At 41.9% G+C, this 24,260-nt stretch overlaps 1 protein-coding gene across 1 annotated transcript in view; it reads left to right on the top strand.

The window, feature by feature from the left end:
- LOC131524658 (protein unc-13 homolog C-like) overlaps positions 1-24,260 on the top strand; it is a 169,715-nt gene that overhangs the window by 14,655 nt on the left and 130,800 nt on the right. Inside the window, 5 exon segments of the mRNA XM_058751895.1 lie at positions 2,402-2,424; positions 3,751-3,800; positions 5,356-5,434; positions 9,770-9,841; positions 23,167-23,386. Of these exon segments, the coding sequence (XP_058607878.1) occupies positions 2,402-2,424; positions 3,751-3,800; positions 5,356-5,434; positions 9,770-9,841; positions 23,167-23,386 (444 nt within the window).

Below are 24,260 nucleotides of genomic sequence, written 5' to 3' on the forward strand. Positions count from 1 at the left end.
AAAACTGAATAAAAAGCTAATCATTAAAATGCAATAACTTGCTCCAATACTACACCTAAGCTCAGTTTCACAAGGAAATATATCCAATTATGGAATAAATAATTAAAGTGCATTGCAAAAAGTCCGATTCATATTTAGATTACAGACAACGTGAAATCAAAATTGACCATATTTGCTTCAAGAAATGTTCTTGGTCTTGTTGTGCATGATTTATCAGTGCATGTTATTTCACAGGATAAATGTTTTACATTATATTTTAGCAAAATCTAACGTTACAGTATGTATATAAGCCAACTTCGTTATAATATTTTAGTTTTGTTATTTAAATGGTGCATAACAGGGATATTTTCTACCTGCAGTTTGTTTTTAAAAAAAGACATTATTAATGAAAGTGATGCATTTAGGCAGAGCTCAGTGGAAACAGACCATTGATCCAAATGAGGTTTTCCGTCACCTCTCTCACAGACTGATATGTTTTAGCCTTGAGAACCGCTGCCAAAATATTCATCTCATTTCGTCTCTGTCACTGACCAAGAAATCTAAAAGGAAATTTAATTCGTCTGAGAAATCCCTCAGTGCATATATATTCTGCAGCCCACAAAATGGATAGATTTCCGTGGACACTGTGTGATCTTGTTTAAGGGTCCATTTAATGAGACCTGGCAATATTTAAAATCAGTCAATATAAGAACTTTTTATTCTCTTTATGCCTATATGTGATTTTTCATTTGTAACCCATTTTACTTTAGTAATGTGACATATTTCTGAGTGAAACAGCATATTCTACAGACAAAATATGGTCAGGAATTGATGATGTATCATACAGTATAAAGTGTTAGTTCCAGACCTAAAAATATTATTTCAATTAAACATTTGAATTTAAAAAATATTTCATCATTCCTAATCACCTTTAAAAACAGTTTAAATTATCGTCATTAAATTATATGTCATTCCTGTTATTCTTAATGGTGATTTTAATCATTGTAATTTAGTCATTTTCATTTTCTTAACAGTTTTATGGGTCTTCATTTCTGTTAAAAAATATGTTGACCTGTAAAAATCAATTAAAATATCAATAGAAAAATTTAAATATTTATATATATTCTATATACATATTATTAATTTGATATAAATATTTTATTTTATTATTTTGATAATAATAATAATAATAATAATAATAAATGTTTTTGAGCAGCAAATCAGAATATTAGAATGATTTCTGAAGGATCATGTGACTGGAGAAATTATACTAAAAAAACAGCTTTGAAATCACAGGAATAAATTACATTTTAAGATATATTCAAATAGAAAGCAGTTATTTTAAATAGTAAAAATATTTCACAATATTCTGATTTTGCTGTATTTTGGATCAAATAAATTCAGGCTTGGTGAGCAGAAGAGAACCTTGAATCTTACCTGTTCAAAAACTTTTGACTGGTAGTGTATATTCTTTTGATTTTTGTAACCTTGACACATTTTGATTTATTGTTAAATAAAAATAAAAACTAAAACATTTTTTAAGACCTTTAAAAACCTAATCGGTAGCGAAACAGTGTTAAAGTTGGATGGTCGGTTGCTATAAAATCGATTTGGAACAAACAGGCCAATAAAACACCCAAATATATACCAGTTAGTCCTCAGTTTAGTGTTTCTCTGACACTGAAGGATGGTCTGAGCATTACAGAAGGACAAGTAACCCTTCATAAGCCCAACAGGAAAGATTTGATCAATACTTCGTTTGACCATCCTCGTCTCCACTCTAATAACCAGCTAGATTTAAGCTCCACGGCTGTTCTTCTCAGCTTCTACGTGCGTTTATTGACCTCTGACGTCTCACTTTTATAGTTCATGGTCCAGCGAGCTGTGAAGCTATTGCACTAAAGCTGAACTAATCATTGCCATTACATTTAAACACTTGAGTGACATTAAAGCGTCTGAGGTGATCTTTGAGAGAGAACGAGAGCGACTGAAGGATGATGATCTCCTGTAATATGAGAAATCAGGGTCAGCGATGGTCATCAGTGTAACCTCATCTCTGAGGTTTGAATCTGCCCATAATTTGGCAGAAACCGTGTTTGGATATTGATTGTCTGAAGTGTATTTAAATAAACATGAGCGGTCTTTCTGTGCTGGGCACCGCAGGCTTTTACAGCATTATATGGCTGGTGTAGTATGAGAGACACGTGATTTATTGTCTCAAGGTTTGTGTGTGTGTGTGTGTGTGTGTGTATCAGGGATTATACTCTGACTGAGATATCGTAAATGAGCTGTGCTGGCACTATTTGTTTGGCTCCATTAGGCACAAGTCATTATAAGTGTGTGCAGTTATTTATAGATAAAGAAGTCGATATGTGCTGTTATTTCTAACGTTCCTCTCTGTCTTTCTGCTTCTCTTCTGCAGACAGCACTGCTCTGGACACCGAGGTCTTCTTGTGTTTTCTGTGCTTCTATTGTTTTTCACCACTTTCTGTCTGTGTTTGTTCACCTTTGAATGTATATGAAATATGCTGCATGTTTTTCAGTGTTCAGTGATGTTAATGAGCAGTATAGATAGATAGATGGATGGATGGATGGATGGATGGATGATGGATGGATGGACGGACGGACAGACAGACAGAAGGAAAGATAGACAGATAGATAGATAGATAGACAGGCAGACAGACAGACGGATGGATAGATAGATAGACAGACAGACAGACAGACAGACAGACGGATGGATAGATAGATAGATAGATAGATAGATAGATAGATAGATAGATAGATAGATAGATAGATACATAGATAGATAAATAGATAGATAGACATACAGACAGACGGATAGATAGACAGACAGATAGATAGATAGATAGATAGATAAATAGACAGACAGACAGACAGACGGATAGACAGACAGACAGACAGATAGATAGATAGATAGATAGATAGATAGATAGATAGATAGATGGACGGACGGACGGACGGACGGACAGACAGACAGACAGACAGACAGACAGACAGACAGACAGACAGACAGATAGATAGATAGATAGATAGATGGACGGATGGACAGATAGATAGATAAATAGATAGACAGACAGATAGATAGATAGATAGATAGATATACAGACAGACAGACAGACGGATAGACAGACAGATAGACAGACAGATAGATAGATAGACAGACAGATAGATAGACAGACAGGCGGATAGATAGATAGATGGACGGACGGACGGACAGACAGACAGATAGATAGATAGATAGACAGACAGACGGATAGATAGATAGATGGACGGACGGACGGACGGACGGACGGACGGACGGACAGACAGACAGACAGACAGACAGACAGACAGACAGACAGACAGACAGACAGATAGATAGATAGATAGATAGATAGATAGATGGACGGATGGACAGATAGATAGATAAATAGATAGACAGACAGACGGATAGATAGATAGACAGATAGATAGATAGATAGATAGATAGATAGATAGATAGATAGATAGATAGATAGATAGATAGATAGATAGATAGATAGATAGATAGATAGATAGAGTTGTACTGATCTAATTTTTATAATGTATTTTGTCTGTATTTGCACTTGTTTGTCATTGTTTGTGTGTTTCTTTATTGTGACTGTGTGTGTGTGTGTGTGTGTGTGTGTGTGTGTGTGTCATATATTTACTGTGCAGGTAAATGATATACAGTAAGTACAGTGTCTTATTGATCTGCGTAAGTCATCAGCAGACTGTTTTCTTGTTTGACAGGGTTGTGCCAACATCCTGGACCCAGCCAAACTGGGGCTGAGCGGCGGAGGGTGAGTACAGACACACACAACACCAAACACACACACGGGAAATAAAGAAAGAGAGATGAACACTGCACCATAACTGAAGAGAGTGTGTAGAGTTACACTCTTACAGGTACTGTACATAAATATACGTGTGTCCGTGTGTGTTGGTGGCCTCATATTCTCGAGCCGTAGGGTCTCCTCGTCTCCCATTTATCACTGACACACACACACACACACACACACACGGAGAGAGAGATGATATTTTGCTGATAGACCGCAGGCAGAAGAGCAGAAATGGGTATGGAATGTTATTTGTGGATTTTCCAGGGACCTGATCTAGTGTTAATTGTTTGCAATGATATGACTCCAGGTTAATGAATGTAGTGTGGATGAATTTATTTTTTGGTAATGAGCTGTCAAAAATAAATAAATAAAGCCGGCAGTGTTGGCACTTGTACTTATTAAAGGTCTTCCTAACAAAAACACACACGTTTCTGTGGGTTCTGCGTGAATGAAAAACACCTGTGTATATAGACACGTGTAGTATGAGAACATCCTGACCTGATCTAAACTTGTTTAGTTTATATTTTAGCAATAGTAGTTTTAGCAGTTTAGTGTGTATTTTAGCAATAGTGTCAGGCAGAGTTATTACAGCTGTGTATACCATACAAGTATACTGCATACCACTATACGATGTCAAACAGTATGCATTATGCAATGACAAACATTTCAAACAGCAGCATGCGAAATTGTCATATGACTTTATTGCGTTACATCCATCTCGACATTATGTGGAATATAAAGAGTTAGTTTTGTGTTAAATTCTCTTTTGATGGTCCACTTAAATAATACATCAATAAGGAGATATTAAAAAATCTGAACGTTATTCATATCAGCATAGGTAGTATTACATGGGAAAATAAATATTTATTTTGTATTTTTAACACAAATTTGTGTAAAGTTCTTTTAACATTTGGTGGTCCAATGAAATAAAAACTCAGGAGTTATTAAAAATGAAAACATTATTTATGTAAAACATTATAAATGTATTTATTTTACATTTTCAATGTAATTTTGTGTAAAATACTAACATTTGGTGGTCCAAAGAAAAGAAGACTCAATTAGGAGACATTAAAAATCAATGCATTACTCATGCAAGCATATAGGCAGGATATTAAATATTTCTGTTGCTTTTTTAATCCTATTAAATCCATTAAATGCATTGCATTAAATGCAACCTTTTTTAATCTGATCAAATAATTAGTGCACAAGATAATGTTAAAAATCTACTGCATTTAACTTGAAATGAATAATCAAATTGAACACATTGCATTGCGGTATACAGTAATTGCAGTGTTCTGTAGTTTTATACGGCCCGATTTGACAAATTATTCTTCTATGCATGCATGCAGCTGGTCTGTGTGAGACAAGAGCGGTTATGATGGACTTCCTATTCCTGCCCATCCCATGTTATTTGCCGTTGCCGTAAATCACCCGACTGCTTTTTAGTCGGGTAATGTTTCATAGCGTACAGCATGATTATGGTATTAATAGACTCTAAATCTGCCTCCATCCCCAGGGTTGGCAGTATACTTTACGGCATTGACAGCATGCCAGATTTACGTCGCAAGAGGACCATGCCTATTGTCCGAGACCTGGTGAGTAATCACACCCGGCACGGTTATGTTTGACTGATGGAGCTTTAGAAGACTGTATTAGCCAATCAGACCCACCGAGCACACGGTCACTAGTCCAAATTTACAATCCAACACTGTCAGCAGAGCACATGCAAGATGGAGGTGCACACGTGTTTATGTTTTGATGCTATTTTGAGGCTTTTTACGCTCCACCAGAGTAAAAGTAGGTCACCCGCCTGGTGTTCTCCACAGTATCTGCAAATCAGTTCAAATCATCTGTCTTGTCTTTAAATGTGTAGTGCTCATATATTGATAATGAAGTGCTGTTTAATTTATGAGATTCTAGATGGCGAATGATTGATCCACAGCATCTCTGTAGTATGTGTTTCTATTTATATTTTTGCATTTGTTAAAGGAACAGTTCACCTAAAAATGTAAACGTGCTGTTAATTTACTCACCCTCAGGCCATCCGAGATGTAGGTGACTTTTTTTCTTCAGTAGCTGAAGCTGTAGCTTTTTAGTTGAAACTGTGGCTCCTGGTGATTCATAAATTGCAACCGGCTGCATTCAAAAAAGCATATCAAGGAACACAAAATTAATACCCGTGGCTCCTGATGATATGTTGAGGTCTTATGAAGTGAAACGATCGGTCTGTGCAAGAAACTGAACATCGTTTACCACATTATTACGTGTAATGCAGAGCCTCAAAGTCTGATTTTTATTCACGAAGTGATTCTTTCAGACAGTTCGCTTTAATGAACTGGTTCAGTTCACTGGTTCATTTATGTAATCACGCAGTGACGTCACATATATGCAATTATATTATTGAATATATATATGTTTTACATGTCTGAAGCATATAAAGTGAATAAACTAGTCTTCATCAGCTCATCTTTCTACATAAACAATGAAAAAAACCATAAAAAATGTTTCTCCTCTTCATTCAAGCTCTGACTTAGTCGAACAGTTTCCTCAGTTCAGTGACTGTTGGAGGAACTGGGGCGCTGAATATGTTGTCAAAAACCAGCATCATAGGATCATATATGCCAGTATATTGACTCATTTCGAGTCGGAGTGACTATCAGGCATCTGAAAGTGAGTTTTGATTTTGATTAGATCTGTGCTGTTCGAGCCGCAAACTGATTCGGATGCTTCAGTCTGATTCGGTGAACTGATTCATCCAGTTCACTAAAAAGAATCAGTTCAAAAGAATGATCGGTTCGCCAACCAGACATCACTGTTTGCCTGAAGCTCTGGATTACAGGTAATAATGCTGTAAATAATGTTCAGTTTCTTGCACAGACCGATTGTTTCGCTTCATAAGACCTCAATATATCATCAGGAGCCACAGGTATTTGTATTTTGTGTTGCATGATATCATTTTTTTTGACTGCAGCCATTGCATTTTATGAATCACCAAGGATCACAGTTTCAGCTAAAAATTTTGTTTACTGATCTACTAAAGAAAAAAAAAAGTAATCTACATCTTGGATCCGTTGAAGGTGAGTAAAGTAACAGCAAATTTTTTTATCCATTTTTGGATGAACTGTTCCTTTAACATTTCAAAGGATTTCTTTTTTTTCTTGTTTGAGCTCTTGTAGTCCGTGTCTTTGTGTCCATTGTTTCTTCTTGATTTTGTTTCTATCTAAAGTTTCTTAACCGATTCTTGCATTGAGTTTTGTGCAACTGTTCAGCTTCTGAAGGACAAATGTTGATGCTGTATCTGTCCATATTTTGCATGAAATTAAAAACCAACCCTGTTTTGGTAAGTATTGGTCATCGTTCAGTTTTCTTTTGGTTTTTTGGCGTGTCCTGTGGTCCATTCCCACTTGGGCCCATATTGACGTATGGGTGATATTTTTCCGTGAGTTGTCAGATTTCTCTCCAAAACGCTTGTTTTCTACTCAATCGATGCATTCGAAACCGAAATGTTGACAACTCCACCCAAAAATATATCTGAGGACTTCATTGACTTCTGATTTAACTGTGTGCCGTTTTAAATCCATGTAAAAGTGACGTGCGCCAATGAGCCTTTTACAGCGTGGATGAAGTCAGTGCTGTACCGGGTCCGATCTGGTCTATCCCATCATGCCTCTGTCCTCTGTTTCTGTCCCCTTGTTGGCTGTGTGATTGCTTCAGGGCAACGACAGTCGGTCGCGGGAGGGTGGGGATCGAGGGACCCGCCCAAAACCGCAGCGGGGGCTTTATGTCAAAATTCAGACGATTCCATTGCCTGCAGCAACCCTCAGCAATTCAAGTGCATGTCGAGACTTACATCAACACTTGGCGTTCATGTAGAGGTTAAATCTACCCTATTTTCCTATGCACCCCTGCTTTAAGGGGGCCGTTGGCAGCCCGCTTGGTCTTTACCACCATCAGGTCCAGGGTCAGATGGTAAAGACGAGTCCAGTATGGTCCGCTGTCCATGCCTGCCGATCTAAATATGGCTAATCGTGGCTTTTTGACTTTTAACTGGCTCCCATTTCCCCCTCATTGACTCTTTCTTGCTCTCTTTCTCTGTCCTGAACTCTTTGGATCGTGTTTTTTGAGCTGGCTTTGATACATGCCGTCTGGTTTTGTCTGTTTGTAGCAGTACTCGCAGGCAGCAGGAATATGTCAGGGCACCTTTCTGTATCTTAACTAAACAATTGCACAGCAAATGCATGAGTGAACTGTAAATTTCTCCTGCATGTCAGAGGTGAGTTATTTAAGGATTGAGCCTCACCTCTGCAGCTTTCACTCTGCTCTTTAGACCAAAAACTCGATCTGATTTTCTGCATGACGGCAGGTATGACGTAAAGAGATGTGCTTACTGTGTGTAAACGACTGCTTGTCTTTGCTAAATGTCTAATTTTTTTTTGCTTTTCCCTGCATCTGGACACTCTAGGCTTTGGTAAGTTTCTTGCATTTTAATGAATCCAGTGTTTGTCTGTTTGGATACCTTCATCTAGTCAGGTGAAGCAGCACAGATGTGTCCTTATCTGCCTATGGTATCCCACAATCCTGTGTGTGGTTCGGTGTTTGGTGGAAAGAATAAAAATACATTATTTTAGCTGCCAAACATGCTTAAAGTTCACTTTAATTTGTTCTAGCTCATTAGACGTGATTTTATGGTGCCGTGGAAGCTTGTTTGAAGCTGTTTTCATTAGGTGGTTCCTTTTACGATACTTTTTTTGACATAGCCTTTGTGTTAATAAAACAAGGCAACAGAACATTGCTATACACGTACTGTACTGTACATTACTGTACACTGCACAAGTTCAATGTTTATGTTAAATGGGCAGTAATTTGAAGACAATTCATATTTTCATCGTTTGGATGGACAAATAACACTGCTTGTTTGTTTTATTTTATTCATATTTAATTTTTAAATTTTATGTTCATGTATTTATTTATTTTATATTTAATTATTATATCTGTTTTTATACTATATTTTTATGCATTCATTCATATTTGTTTTTGAGTTTGCAAGGGACATTTTTCAGCATGCAAAAATAGAGCTTTCTTTAATTATTTAAAAATGAAGACTTTTTCCATTTCATTAATTTTTTTATATTTAATTTGTGTATTTATTTATGCACTTATTTATGTATTCATTCATATTTGTTTTTGAGTTTGCAAGTGACATTTTTCGACATGCAACAATAATTTCTTTATTTTATATCAATTTTATAATTTGAGCATGCATAATAAAATATGTCAGCTCTGTTCCAAATCCTAGTGAGCCGTCTACCTACTAGACAGCATTTCTAAGCATTTTGTGCCCACTTGTGGTGTTAAAGCTATTCTTAAATGCATGCATTTTGATCACATTTTAAGGTGGGATTGCACGTATCCTTCATAGAGAATACAGTCCTATAAATGCATAGCAGCAAGCTAAGAAAAACATTCTTTCCTGTTAAACTGGGCAGTTTTTCCTTATATTTGCTTTATGTAGACAGCAACACTAGTTTTAGGATAGAGCTATCATTTTTCTCTCATGAAATGTGAGCAATGAGCCCTCAGTTAGTCTGTCTGTCTGCCTTGTTATTGAGAAAGCAAGTCTGTCTCCTGAAATCTTTAAAATAGCAGTAAACCTAATGAAATGAAAGCATATTACACAGTGCAGAATTTTCTTCTTTTCTGCAATATTTCCTTCTATTGAACCTAAAATGAAGAGCTTTCTGAGAGTTGTGCTCTGTAGGGTAACAGGTGAATATCTGCTTGAAGGTGAAAGTGGTTTCCCAGCCTGAGTAATCAAGTCTTATCTTCGTGTCTCATGATAGCATTCAGCCTAACACAACTGATTTCTACCCCGTAGCGTTTGATGCATTCCTGAGGTTTGTCTTTCTCACTGTTTCCTTTCTTCATTTCAGACATTGGCTGCTCGAAAGGCAGGCATTGCGTTTGGGCTGGTGAACAGAACGACTCTGAACAACGAGGAGCTGGTGAGTTTTAAACACACACACACACACACTTTCACCATATAGACTCGTGCATAAATCACTCTGTAAGCAGCCAGTCTGAGTCTAATGAGGAGCGATCATGTGGCACTAATGTAACGCTCATGCATAAAGTCACAACTGATACAGAAACGCACATCAGAGCCAGAGGCAAAAACAAATGAACAAGATAAAAAAGACTACTTATAATCTCTAATCTCAGTCGTTGTCACAAAATAAACCCTGATGCACAGCAGCTACTCACTAAGTATATATTTATTTCATAAGTAGTGACTTAATACACTTCTACTTACGTACAAAGTACAGTAAGTAAATAAATGGACATGAAATATAGTTTTGAGTGAATTTATTTCTGTGTTAAAGACATCACAAGATGATCTTTGATGTACACTACTGTTCAAAAGATAGATTTTTAAAATGTTTATAAAAGAAGTCTCTTCTGCTCATCAAAACAAACTGCATTTATTTGATCAGAAATACAGTAAAAATTTGAAATATTATTACAATTTAAAATAGCTGTTTTCTATGTGAATATATGTTAAAATGTCATTTATTTCCGTGATCAAAGCTGAATTTCAGCATCATTACTCCAGTCTTCAGTGTCACATGATCTTCAGAAATCATTCTAATATGCTGATATGCTGCTCAAGAAACATTGCTGATTATTATCAATGTTGAAAACAGTTGTGCTGCACAATATTTTTGTGGGAAACTGTGATTTTATAAACTTATTTTAGGCTTGTTTGATGAATCGAAAGTTTAAAAAGAACAGCATTTATCAGTGTTAAAGAGAATATCGCTGTTGTATCCGCATTAAGATGCTTTCTGATTATTTGGGTGTTGATCGATAATTCTCGTTTGAATTGTATTCTTGTACTTTAATTCGACGGAGGGGCCAAAGCCCTGAGTGAGGAAAGAACGTCTCAATCAATAGAAGAAGAATAACTCTTCTTTTTTTCCAGACCTTCTTCCCTCCCATTAATTGATCCGCCAAATAAACGGCCCAGAATGACATGGTGTGATGTGATGTTCAGTTCTCTGTTGTGACAGAGAGATGCAGGAATTTACCTGAGCTGAAGACTAGCACAGCCTAGGAATGTTCTGCTTTATGTATTTGGGCAGTTTTAATTATAACATGATGTGCATTCAGGCACAGAATGGACATGCTGAGTAATTTCCCATTTCTTTCTCTCTGTTTTTATCTACCAAAAAAAACAGGATGGCTTTTTTTTGACAACAAAATTACTTGGATGTGCATTAGGCGTGTAGTGTATGATGTATCTGTTTATTTTATAACAGAGCGCAAGAGTCAGGCTCCGGATGTAAAAATCCCATTAATTTTCTCCGAATTGACTTTTAACAATAACATATAGACCAGTAAAGACAGACATAATGTGAACTATGAGGTTGTTAATCAATGATATATGCTTCTGCATCAGCTTGAATTATTTCAAATTATTATTATAATCATGTTTAACAGCAGAAAGCTTGGTGACAAACTACATTACCCATGATTCTTCAAAGAAATCTCCAAAGAAATCTGTGTTGGGTATTGTGATTTTATTTTATTTTATTTATTTTGTGTGTGTGTGTAATTTGGTAAAGTTGATCTGCTCTCTTGACTGCTCAAGACAAATTTCTCCTCATGGAGACAATAAAGAACTGATAAAGATAAAGATAAAGACATAGATAAAGATTAATCAGACAGTCAAAACAAGCTAGTCATGCCAAAATATAACCATATTTCCCTATCTGTCGGTCACTACGAGTTATGTCGTGACGACATAGGGGGATTTACTTGGGAGCCCCAACCATCTCTGACTTAAGAGAAAACGCCAATGAATATTGGCTAGTGGATTTTGCATACCTGCGCCACTCCCCGTGCACACGGGTATAAATAGGCGGCAGGTGCATCCACTCATTAGATTTTTGCTTCGGAGCCGAGTGGATGAACGTGTTGATCTCCACAAAGAGACATTCATCATCTGTCTGGAAGCTGTTCTGGTTGGCGCTATGGTGCGAACAGCGGTGTCCCTGTCTGCAGCGATTCCCCTGGGCACTTCAACTAAAAAGAGCAGATTTCCTAAAAGAGCAAATCACGGTCGGTTCGCGTCTTTTTAAAGACGTCTTGGTTGTGGTCGTTTCCTATCCTCCATCCACGGCCACGATCGTTGTCTTCAGTGTCTGGGCATCCAGCGCGCTGAAGCTGCGTTCGTGGATGGTTTATGCGTTCGCTCTGAGCGTGTAACCATGGCAGCGCTGCGATCGCGCCTCTCTCTCCTCACGGGGATGGGAGGGGCTCCCTCTGTCACTACCCGCGCTGGCTTCTCTGCCACGAACAGAGAACCATCGGCTAGTGCTCTGGGCGATCTGAGGGTTACAGTGAGAGCCTTTCCGCCGGGCCAGTCCCCACGGACCTCTCACTCCTCCCGCAGCAGCTGTTCTGTGCGGCTCCCCGGTGATTCTGCTGTGCCGTCTCACAGCGTGCCCAGCGTTTCATTTGGTGCACCGATAGAGGATCAGACGTCGATCGCAGCATCGGGGGATGGGCAATCGTCCTCTGAGGATGAAGATTCGGCGGGGCTGCCTCCCTCAAGAGTCGCGGCCGCCACCGAATCGAACCCAGAGTTGACGGCCGTGCTTTCCCGGGCCGCCGCGAGCATCGGGCTGGAGGCGTGCACACCTCCTAGTCCTGAGCCCTCGCGGTGAGATGATTGGTTCCTCGGCACGGGCCGTGGCTCGCGACCACGCCCTGCCCCGGTTCCTTTCTTCCCGGAAGTGCATGGGGAGCTAACGAAGTCGTGGATGGCCCCTTTTTACGGCCAGAAGCGGCTCGTCTGCCTCCCCCATCCTCGCTACCCTCGACGGCGGGGCAGCTAGGGGGTACGTTGACATTTCCCAGGTGGAGAGTGTGTTTGCGGTGCACTTGTGCCCGCAAAGCGCCACCACTTGAAGGAATCGTCTTGTCTCCCGTCCAAAGCCTGTAGGCTGACGGCCGCCCGCGGCCAAAGCTTACAGTGCTGCGGGCCAAGCTGCCTCTGCCCTGCATGCCATGGCTATCCTGCGAGTACACCAGCCAAGGCATTAAAATGCACGAGGGTAGTACCAACCCGAGGTTGATGCAGGAACTGTGCTCGGTGACTGACTGTGCCCTTCGGGCGATGGAAGTCTGGCGCAGTCCTCGGGAAGGCGATGTCCACACTTGGGGTCCAAGACGGCCATCTATGGCTCAGCCTTGAGAAGAGCGATGTCGACAGTGCGCTGTTCGCCGCTCTGCCTCCCAGGCTGGACTGTTGGCGACACTGTCGAGAACTGTGCCCAGCAGTTCTCGGCAGTACAGAAGCAGACCGAGGCCAATTGGGTAACAGGTAAGTAGCTTACCCCGGCGTGATGCACCGCTCCGCCGCAGGGCAAGCCCCAGTCTGCTTGTCGCCGTGGGCGCCCTCCCGCGTCCTCCAGAGCTGCTCCGCCCCGTGCTGAATCGTCCCATATGCCGGTGCGCCGAGCTTCGCAGGAGTGCGGCGCCCCGTGTCCCAGTTGGCCCCTAATCGCCCAGATAGGCGACAAAGCGGCCCTGACACGGGCAACCCAGTGATGTGGGAAGCTGCTCTTTCTCAGGAGACGGCAGGGACAGCGCCGCTCCTTCCCCCGCTGCTGAACTGCCTGAGTTCCTTCAGAGGCAGGACTGTGGTTCCTCTGAAACAGTTTCAGAGGCTCCTGGGGCATATGGCATCCGCAGCCGCAGTCACGCCGCCGGATTGCTTCATATGAGACCACTTCAGCACTGGTTGCACTCCCGAGTCCCGAGGTGGGCATGGCGTCGCGTACGCCGTGTGAACATCACACAGGAGTGTCGCCGCTCCTTCAGCCCTGGACGGACCTTGCCTTTCACGGGCCGGGATGTCCCTAGAACAAGTGTCCCGGCATGTCGTTGTCACGACGGATGCCTCCAGTACGGGTTGGGGCGCTACATGCAATGGGCAAGCTGCCTCTGCCCTGCATGCCATGGCTATCCTGCAGTACACCAGCCAAGGCATTAAAATGCACGAGGGTAGTACCAACCCGAGGTTGATGCAGGAACTGTGCTCGGTGACTGACTGTGCCCTTCGGGCGATGGAAGTCACAGCGCAGTCCTCGGGAAGGCGATGTCCACACTTGGGGTCCAAGACGGCCATCTATGGCTCAGCCTTGAGAAGAGCGATGTCGACAGTGCGCTGTTCGCCGCTCTCGTCTCCCAGGCTGGACTGTTCGGCGACACTGTCGAGAACTGTGCCCAGCAGTTCTCGGCAGTACAGAAGCAGACCGAGGCCAATTGGGTAACAGGTAAGTAGCTTACCCCGGCGTGATGCACCGCTCCGCCGCAGGGCAAGCCCCAGTCTGCTTGTCGCCATGGGCGCCCTCCCGCGTCCTCCAGAGCTGCTCCGCCCCGTGCTGAATCGTCCCATATGCCGGTGCGTCGAGCTTCTCGCAGGAGTGCGGCGCCCCCCGTGTCCCAGTTGGCCCCTAATCGCCCAGATAGGCGACAAAGCGGCCCTGACACGGGCAACCCAGTGATGTGGGAAGCTGCTCTTTCTCAGGAGACGGCAGGGACAGCGCCGCTCCTTCCCCCGCTGCTGAACTGCCTGAGTTCCTTCAGAGGCAGGACTGTGGTTCCTCTGAAACAGTTTCAGAGGCTCCTGGGGCATATGGCATCCGCAGCCGCAGTCACGCCGCTCGGATTGCTTCATATGAGACCACTTCAGCACTGGTTGCACTCCCGAGTCCCGAGGTGGGCATGGCGTCGCGGTACGCTTCGTGTGAACATCACACAGGAGTGTCGCCGCTCCTTCAGCCCCTGGACGGACCTTGCCTTTCTACGGGCCGGGATGTCCCTAGAACAAGTGTCCCGGCATGTCGTTGTCACGACGGATGCCTCCAGTACGGGTTGGGGCGCTACATGCAATGGGCAGGCAGCCTCGGGGCCCTGGACAGGGCCTCGACTGCTTTGGCACATCAACTGCCTAGAGTTGTTGACAGTGCATCTAGCTTTGCGGCAGTTCCGGCCACTGCTGCTCGGCAAGCACGTGTTGGTCCGTACGGACAACACTGCGACTGTTTCGTACATCAACCGGTTGGGAGGTGTACAATCACGTCGCATGTCACAGCTCGCCCGCCATCTCCTCCTCTGGAGACTTCTCAAGTCGCTGCGTGCTGTCCATATTCCGGGGGAGCTCAATCGTGCGGCCGACGCGCTCTCACGACAGCTTACGTTCCCCGGAGAATGGCGACTCCATCCCGAGACAGTCCGGCTGATCTGGAGTCGATTCGGGGAAGCTCAGGTAGACCTGTTTGCTTCCCGCGAGTCCTCCCACTGCCAGCTGTATTACTCCCTGACCGAGGGCCCCCTCGGCACGGATGCACTGGCACATAGCTGGCCTCGGGCTCTGCGCAAGTATGCGTTTCCCCCAGTGAGCCTGCTTGCACAGACACTGTGCAAGGTCAGGGAAGACGAGGAGCAGGTCCTGCTGGTCGCGCCGTACTGGCCCACCCGGACCTGGTTTCCCGAACTCATACTCCTTGCGACAGCTCTTCCCTGGCGCATCCCTCTGAGGAAGGACCTCCTTTCTCAGGGGCTTGGCACCATATGGCACCCGCGTCCAGATCTGTGGAACCTCCACGTGTGGCTCCTGGACGAGACGCGGCAGACTTGAGCGGTCTCCCACGGACTGTGGTAGAGACCATCACTCAGGCTAGAGCTCCTTCAACAAGGCAAGCCTATGCACTGAAGTGGAGTCTGTTCGCGAACTGGTGTTCTTCTCGCCGAGAAGACCCCCAGAGATGCACGATTGGAGTAGTGCTTTCTTTCCTGCAAGAAAGGTTGAAGCGTAGGCTGTCACCCTCCACCTTGAAGGTGTATGTGGCTGCTATTGCGGCCCATCACGATGCAGTGGACGGCCGGTCCCTGGGAAAGCACGATCTCATCGTGAGGTTCCTGAGGGGTGCCAGGAGGTTGAACCCTCCTAGGCCACCCCTGATACCCCCCTGGGATCTCTCTATTGTCCTGGCTGGGCTTCAGAGGGGTCCCTTTGAGCCGCTGGACTCAGTTGAGCTTAAGTTCCTGTCTGCTAAGACAGCGCTCCTGACCGCGCTCACTTCCATCAAGAGGGTCGGGGACCTCCAAGCATTTTCGGTGAGCGAAGAGTGCCTTGTGTTCGGGCGGTCTACTCTCACGTTGTCCTGAGACCCCGGCCTGGATACGTGCCTAAGGTTCCCACCACGCCCTTCCGCGATCAGGTGGTGAACCTGCAAGCCCTGCCCTCGGAGGAGGCAGATCCAGCCTTGGCGTTGCTGTGTCCCGTAAGAGCGTTGTGCATATACGTGGACCGCACCCAGAGCTTTAGAAGCTCTGAGCAGCTCTTTGTCTGCCACGGAGGTCAGCAGAAAGGGAAGGCTGTCTCCAAGCAGAGGTTGGCCCACTGGATAGTGGATGCCATCGCCTTGGTGTACCAATCCCAAGGCGAGCCGTGCCCCCTAGGGGTGAGGGCTCACTCCACACGGAGTGTTGCCTCCTTCTATGCGTTGGCGCACGGCGCCTCTCTGGCAGACATCTGTAGAGCTGCGGGCTGGTCGACACCGAACACCTTCGTGAAATTTTACAATCTGCGTGTCGAGCCAGTTTCTTCCAGCGTGTTGGGTAACAGGTAAGTGGCGGGAAGAGCTGGCCGGTGTCATGCTTGCTGCGCCATTCCCCCTCACCGGGGATGTGAGCGTTGTTTTCCTCCTCCAGTTCAGTTCCCCGGACGGCGAACCCTGGTGGAGTTCCTCCAGCACCCCCGGCAGTCAGACTGGGCGGAGCAGTCTGACGCCAGGCCCAGTACTTGTGTTAGCTCGCCCGGGTCTCCGGTCAGCCCCTGTACTGGGCTAGGTGTCCGTATGGCTTGATTCCCTTCGGGTAATCCCATATGTGTATTATACCACGGTAAGGTTTCCCTCACGGTAAACCCGTGTCTTCCCTTTGACAGAGCCTCTGTCAGGCCCCGTTGGCAGCACTCCTCCCTACCCCTAGGTAGGATCTGCCCCAGGGTCCAGTCGTATGTAGTACTGCCCCAGGCCTGGGTCAGTCCATATCAGTGTCTCCACATGTTACCTCCCTTCGGGCAGGATGTGGCCTCCGTAGCGCCCTTCTCTGGAAGGCTCGCTTCCCCGTCGTTACTGCCAAGCTGTAACAACAAATAGGAAAGACTTGAAGCTATCTTTCATTGAAGGTCGAAATCCCTTCCGACTTCTGTGGGAAAAGGAACAGCGGCTTGGCTATATCCAGCAGCGATGTACTCAGTGGTCCCTGCGGGCACCAAGGTTAGCGAATTTGCGCTGGGGCGATGGGAAGGTTGCGACCTTTCGCATGGCATTTGTCTGTCACACGCTCGCTTGTCAGTATCTGCATGCCACAAGGTTGTGATGGGGTTCAGGTTGTGGCGCTTTCCATAAGACCCCAATGTCGTCACGACATAACTCGTAGTGACCGACAGATAGGGAACGTCTCGGTTACGTACGTAACCCTCGTTCCCTGATGGAGGGAACGGAGACGTTATGTCCCCATGCCACAATCTTGAACCATCGCTGGTTGCCAGGGACTCGTTCTCGGCTCCTCAGCGTAAAACCTAATGAGTGGATGCACCTGCCGCCTATTTATACCCGTGTGCACGGGGAGTGGCGCAGGTATGCAAAATCCACTAGCCAATATTCATTGGCGTTTTCTCTTAAGTCAGAGATGATTGGGGCTCCCAAGTAAATCCCCCTATGTCGTCACGACATAACGTCTCCGTTCCCTCCATCAGGGAACAAGGGTTACGTACGTAACCGAGACGATACACATTTTGCAATAAATGTAAAACATACATCTTTAAAATAATAGTTTTTAATTCAGTCATGTCATTTGCAATGCTTCATGGGATTGTAGTTCTTTCCCTCATTCAAGCCATTAAGTACATTTTTGTGTTTTAGTCCTATTTTTATTTTATTTATTTATTTATTTATTTTGTTATTATTATTTGCTTAAAATCAGCGTTTGTAATGTTGTGATTCACCTTGTAACTGTTTTTTTTTTTTTTTTGGTTTTGTTTTTTCTTCATGGGAAAAATACTTTTAGAAACAAGTGTACTCTATAACTATTGTCCTGCTGCAGAGAATGATGGGAAATGTAGTTTAGTCACACAAGCCTGTTGCCTCATAAAACAGCTGAATAAGTCATATTTTCTAAAAAAACCTAAATAGGTAGTTCACGCCAAAAAAAAAAGATCATTTAATTTCTAACCTTTCTGAAGAACAGACAGTGTTTTTGCATCCTTACAATGAAAGCAAGTGGGGCCCAGTGCTGTTTTGGACCCCATTGACTTCAACTGTATGGACAAAAATAGGTTTTCAGGTTTAAACAACAAGCAAATGATAACAGAATTGCTATGTTTAGGTGAACAAAATGCATTCATAGATATATTGTGTGGTTTCTAGGGAAATACGTAATAGCACAATATCAGATGTCATGGATCTTACAGTGATTTGACTGCACTAACCTGGCATTAAAACTGTGGCAGTGACTAGTTTCGACCTTGATTTTTCAACCCTGTTTTTTGCTGCATGAAGTTTGGAGGAAATCTAGCGATTCCCACTAGTCTCACAGCATTGCGGTAGTGTTTTTCTCATCCCGTTATACAGTGCAATCATTGCGGCATGGGTTGAAGGCAGTGTTAGCGAGTGATAAATAGACAGGTCAGAGTCAGGCTCCGATGGGCCGGTCCATTCGCTCTTAATCCAACACTAGCAGTCCTCTGAAGAACAGCAGCAGCGCAATCACTCTTTTAGATGCACCTGTTTCCAAACAGCCTTCGACGGGTCTTAGACCTAAAAAGGAGGAGGGTCAGATATAGAGAGCTGGCGGACAGATTTCTAAGTAGGCCGAACAGATGTCTGAAGACTTTTAAATGCATTAAACACACCGGCGAGAGAGCGAAAGAAAGTAAAATACGAGAGAGAGAAAGAAACAATGTGAGGGGGCTGAGGGAGAAATTACAGCAGCGACACAATCCCTCCGAGAACAGCGTGCCGAAAGCAGCCCATATGCTTAAGAAGACACCGGAAAACAAGGATAGAAACTGTTATATTACTATCTCCGTCCTCAACACTCACAGCAAGAAGGAGAGAAATCAACAGAGAGTGTTTGGATTCGGTCCGTGACATTATTCAGCGAAACACCTCAGTCAGTTTTCTCCTGAGATCATGTTAGTCAAGGTTTTCTGTGCCAGAAACATTCATTATTTAGTTTTACATGACCAGCATTCTTTGTTCTCTTTGACGTTTTTCGCTGCCGTATCTTTTATGCAAATTGTCTCTTTACATTTTTTGGTCTTTGCATATGAGTAATATCATACTGTATGGCTTGTTAAACAATTATATGTTTTGAATATATTGCAAACCATGCAGCTTTGCAAGTCAAGAGGTCAATCTGTAGCGTTTAGATTGGCTAAAGTCATAATATGTTTCATTATATAAACATCTACACATGCATTTGCATGCATATGAATGGATGTGAACACAGATTACCACATAGTGGTTTACTAGTTCTTCTGCTGCTTTGCAATAATAATAATATCCATCCTAACAAGCTGTTTTTGTGGATTTGTTTAAGATAATGGTCTTCTGGAGGAAGTTATGAATGCTGAAATTTACAAACTCTTATTTTAAATTTGATTTCTCACTATATGAAGTCTTTAAAAATAAAAAAATAATCTTGCTTAAATATTTTGATAGCTCGTGTAGAGATGCGAAGCTGTATTTTCAACATCATTACTCCAGTCTTCAGTGTCACATGATCCTTCAGAAATAATTCTAATATGCTAATTTGCAGCTCAGGAAACATTTCTGATTATTATCAATGTTGAAAACAGTTGTTCTGATTAATATTTTTACCGAAGCCAATATCCCCCCCCCCCATGATTTGATGCATAGGAAGTTCAAAAGAACAGAATTTCTTTGAAATAGAAATCTAACATTATAAACAACCTCATTCTTTAAACTCATGTTTGATCAGTTTAATGCATCCTTGCTGAATGAAAGTGTTACTTTCTTTCAAAGAAAACCCTCAGACTTTTGAGCAGCAGTGCTCAAGATCCATACAGATGCAGTCAGCAGGTCCTCAGACGCAATAATCAATTGGCATCACGGCATTTCCGGCACCTGCCGTGGCCTCCAGCGCAGAAACACATCCCAACCAAAGACGTCACCGCAGTGGGTCTGGAAGCCGAGAGCTCCAGGCATGGAGGACGCTTCCAAACATTTCATTGGCTGGTGTTTCTCAGAGGACGAGCTGCTGTTTTCCAACAGTTAAAGGCTTAGTTCCTCCAAAAATGAAAATCTTTATTTATTCACCTTCAAGTCTCGTTTTTTTTTTTTCCTGTTGAACACAAAAGAAAAGGTTTGAAACGTTGTGAGTGTTGTCGTTTTGGGGCTGAACGATCTGTGTGGGTCAGCGGCTGTGTGTTTGACAGATGGTTTAATTCCTCCGTCCCTCATTTCTGCTGGAGTTTGTGACACTCCTGACCGCTTTGTTCAGCGTGAGCGATTACTCCATGAATATTCCCTCTCTCTCTGGCTGATAGCCCAGTGTTTAATTCAGGGGATAACTCATCTGGTTGCTCCAGAGTCGCTAAATTAAATAGGAAAGTCCGTTTCCGTTTTTGCCAGCTGTTAATTCCTCCTCATTTGCATAACTTTACGGGTCGAGGGCGTAATGGCCAGCAGCAATCAGACCTCATAAATGCAATATGTATATATATGAAGTTGATTTGACAGACATAATTAAATCTTTTTGATCATGATATGTTTGTGTAGGGATGATTTTTGTGGTAATACATCACATATCTGAGATAAAAGAATAGTTTGCAGAAATGTGTCATTGCATCAGTGTCTCAGCAATGGATGCTCTGCAGTGAATGGGTGCCGTCAGAATGAGAGTCTAAACAGCTGATAAAAACATCACAATAATCCACAAGTAATCCACTCCTTCAAAAAGTTTGTTTTGTCTGAATCAGAAGAGAAATCTGCACAGAGCAAGCAGCATTTTACAAGCCAAAACAGCTCTTAACAAATATATATTTTATAGCTTGATTTGTGCAGATTTCTCTCCTGTTTCAGAAAAGACAAACTTTTTGAAGTTTAAACGTCTTAATGATTTTTTTTGTCTTACAAACACGCAACGTTTTGCTTCTCAAGATGCTGACTGATGGACTGGAGTGGTGTGGATTATTTTGATGTTTTTATCAGCTCATTCTGACGGCACCCATTCACTGCAGAGCATCCATTGGTGAGCAAGTGATGCAATGCTACATGTCTCCAAACCTGATGAAGAAACATTCAACACAATTCATGCATTAACTTTGACTTCATAAGAGGATCTCAGGGTAAAGTTAATTGACCAAATGTATGATGTGACCCATTTAAGTGTTAAATATAACTAAGACAACCACCATTAATCATTCGGTAAAGTTTCATTTGTGCATTATCAGTTATTTTTTCACTTGGTATTTGATGCTGTTGCTGTTTTGTATCTAAATTTCCCCTCAGAGTTTGGTGAGGGAAGTTTCTCAGTTTGTCTATTTTTAGGTTTACTTTGCTAATTAGCCTGAATTTTCACTCTGCAGTACTTTTAGTTTGCTTTATTTCATTAATAGCCGTTTGTACGCTGAATTCTCGGCAGCTCTTAACGTAATGACTCTGTGGGCGGAGAGCAGAACACACGTCTCAGCAAAAGTGCATCATGGGAAAGGAAAGTGCTGTACATCACCAGCCCACCTCTCCTTCACTCTCGCTTGCTCTTTGTCTTTTCCAGCTTTAAAAAGACAGATTTATGTGCACATTAATTCTGCTCTTTCATAAGGATACAGTAGATGTGGTCAGATTCTCTCCACCACTTCTGCCTGTGAAAGCAAACTATTCACAACGAAGACGAATGTCCACTGAGCGAATCCCACGAAACCTGTCAAGAACATGACTTCAGATTCAAAAGAAAGAAAGAAGGAATAATAAACTTATTATATATATATATATATGTTTCTGTTTATTTTGGGGTGGCATACTGTGCATGTTCTTCACAGGTTTGGTTTTGTGAGATTCACCCTGTTAGTCTCAACAAGGACAGATTGAAAACACTGTGTGGGCTTCGCATGTGCGCTATAATTAGTGAAATTAATATCAGCATGATATCTTAAAAAAAAAAATACTATATTATGATTTCTCTGCACACCAGCTGACCGAGGCATCTGTGAGTGTTTTGTTATGAGCGGAGATCTTGAACTACAGAGCATGTATATGAATCTGATTTAGAAATATATGTCAGATTAATAATTGTGATATTATGCACTTAAAATTTCACAGTTTACTCACATTGATTTTGCTGGAGATAGTTATTGTTTTGAAAATTGATTCACTAAAGTCCCAGTATGGTAGTTTTCATGTGTTTCGTTAAAAATATGTGTAGGTAAATATTGCTATGCATTTTTATACTGATCCATGCAAAAATAATAATAATAATAATTCTTAAATATTAATATTTAAATCAGTAATTTTTTTTAATTTACTTTTTAATTGAGCTAAAAACCTGTGTAATATTATATATAATAGTGCTTATATAATAATATATTTTTAATGTATTTTACTTTGTGCACATATAAACAATCCACTTAGATAAAACCATAAAATATCATTACTAATTAAAATAATTTTTAACTCAAATAAAATTTAAAAAAGTAAACTTATTTGATCTCAGCTATCTTCCAAAATAAGTTCTTAATTTCATTTAGTTTAACTTGATGTACTAAAATAAAAATGAAATAAAAATGAATAAAAGCTATGTAGACGTTAAAAAGTTACAAAAACATACATTAAAACTAATTAAACTAAACTAAAATTAAAATGAAAATGGAATATACAAAAATACTAATTAAAATATAAAAAACCCCCACTATAATAGTATCTCAATGATATTAAATAACTCTGCCTCTTATATAAAAAAAGCAACTTTAAACCATTTCAGAGCAAAAGCTGAAAGTTGCAGTGTTGCAGTGTTCTTGGCTTCTCTAAGGAGCACAGGTTATCCTGAAAACAGCAATAAAATAGATTTATGTTTTTTAAACCACATTTATTCACAGCAGTAGTGGCAATATCGAGTACTGTGATCACCACGAACCCTCATTTTTCTTCTAAGACCTTCATTGATTTGAGAAAAACATTGATTGTGCATCTTTCTGCCCTCTTGCTGTAAATTCTCTCTCTTTTCACAGAAACTGCACGTGCTCAGAAAGACCCTGCAAGCGCTGATCTATCCCATCTCCTCCACCACGCCCCATAATTTCGAGGTGTGGACGGCCACGGCACCCACCTACTGTCACGAGTGTGAGGGTCTGCTGTGGGGCATCGCCCGGCAGGGCATGCGCTGCACCGAATGCGGGGTCAAATGCCACGAGAAATGCCAGGACCTCCTGAACGCAGACTGTCTGCAACGTGAGTCAGTCTTTCAGATTTCAGCCCTCTTTACCTGGTATCAGGGCTGTAAATGATTATATAAGCAAGATGGAGAAGGTCAAGTCCATCTTTAGAGAATGCAGTTAAAACTTCTCAGTCAAGCATCACTATTACTTCTGCATTTAAATGGGTGTAAAAGTGCTTGAGATATAAATGCTAAAAACCAGTCCAGATTCCACAGTTTGGTTATTTATTTATTTATTTGCGATTAAAGCCCATACAACCAATAGGACAAAAACACAAATGAAAAGTAAATTATAAAAGTATTTCAGGTAGGTTTAGTATTCAGATGAAAGGTTGTTTTCACCACCAGATTAAAAAATTAAAATGGTAATTGTGACTTTTTATCTCACAATTTTTTATATATTTTACTTTATATCTTACAATTTTGACTTTGTTTACGCAATTCTGACTTCACTTCAATTACGAGGAAAAGAGTCCAAATTGTGAGATAAAAAGGCACAACTACCTTTTTTACTCCGATAAACTCAGAATGCCAAGACAAAAACAGAATTGCAAGAAATAAATGCAGATTTGTGCGATTAAAAACTACAAATTCTCAGAATTGTGAGATAAAAAGTTACCTCCTTTATTTCTTATTCCATTCAGAATTGCAAGTTCTGAGTTTCTATCTCACAATTGTGAAATATAAATTGCGAAAATTTTGTGAAAAAAAGTCTAAATTGTGAGATAAAATAAAAAGGCATTTCCCCATTTCTTTTTTTTATTATGTGGCGGAAACAGGTATCCATACAAAATAGTTAAAAAATTTGCTAACACTTCACAATAAGGTTCCATTTGTTAACATGAGTTAACTATATTAGTTAACATAAACTAATAATGAATTAATCCA

The sequence above is a fragment of the Onychostoma macrolepis genome, chromosome 18, assembly GCF_012432095.1.
Source record: "Onychostoma macrolepis isolate SWU-2019 chromosome 18, ASM1243209v1, whole genome shotgun sequence".
Taxonomy (NCBI): Eukaryota; Metazoa; Chordata; class Actinopteri; order Cypriniformes; family Cyprinidae; genus Onychostoma; species Onychostoma macrolepis.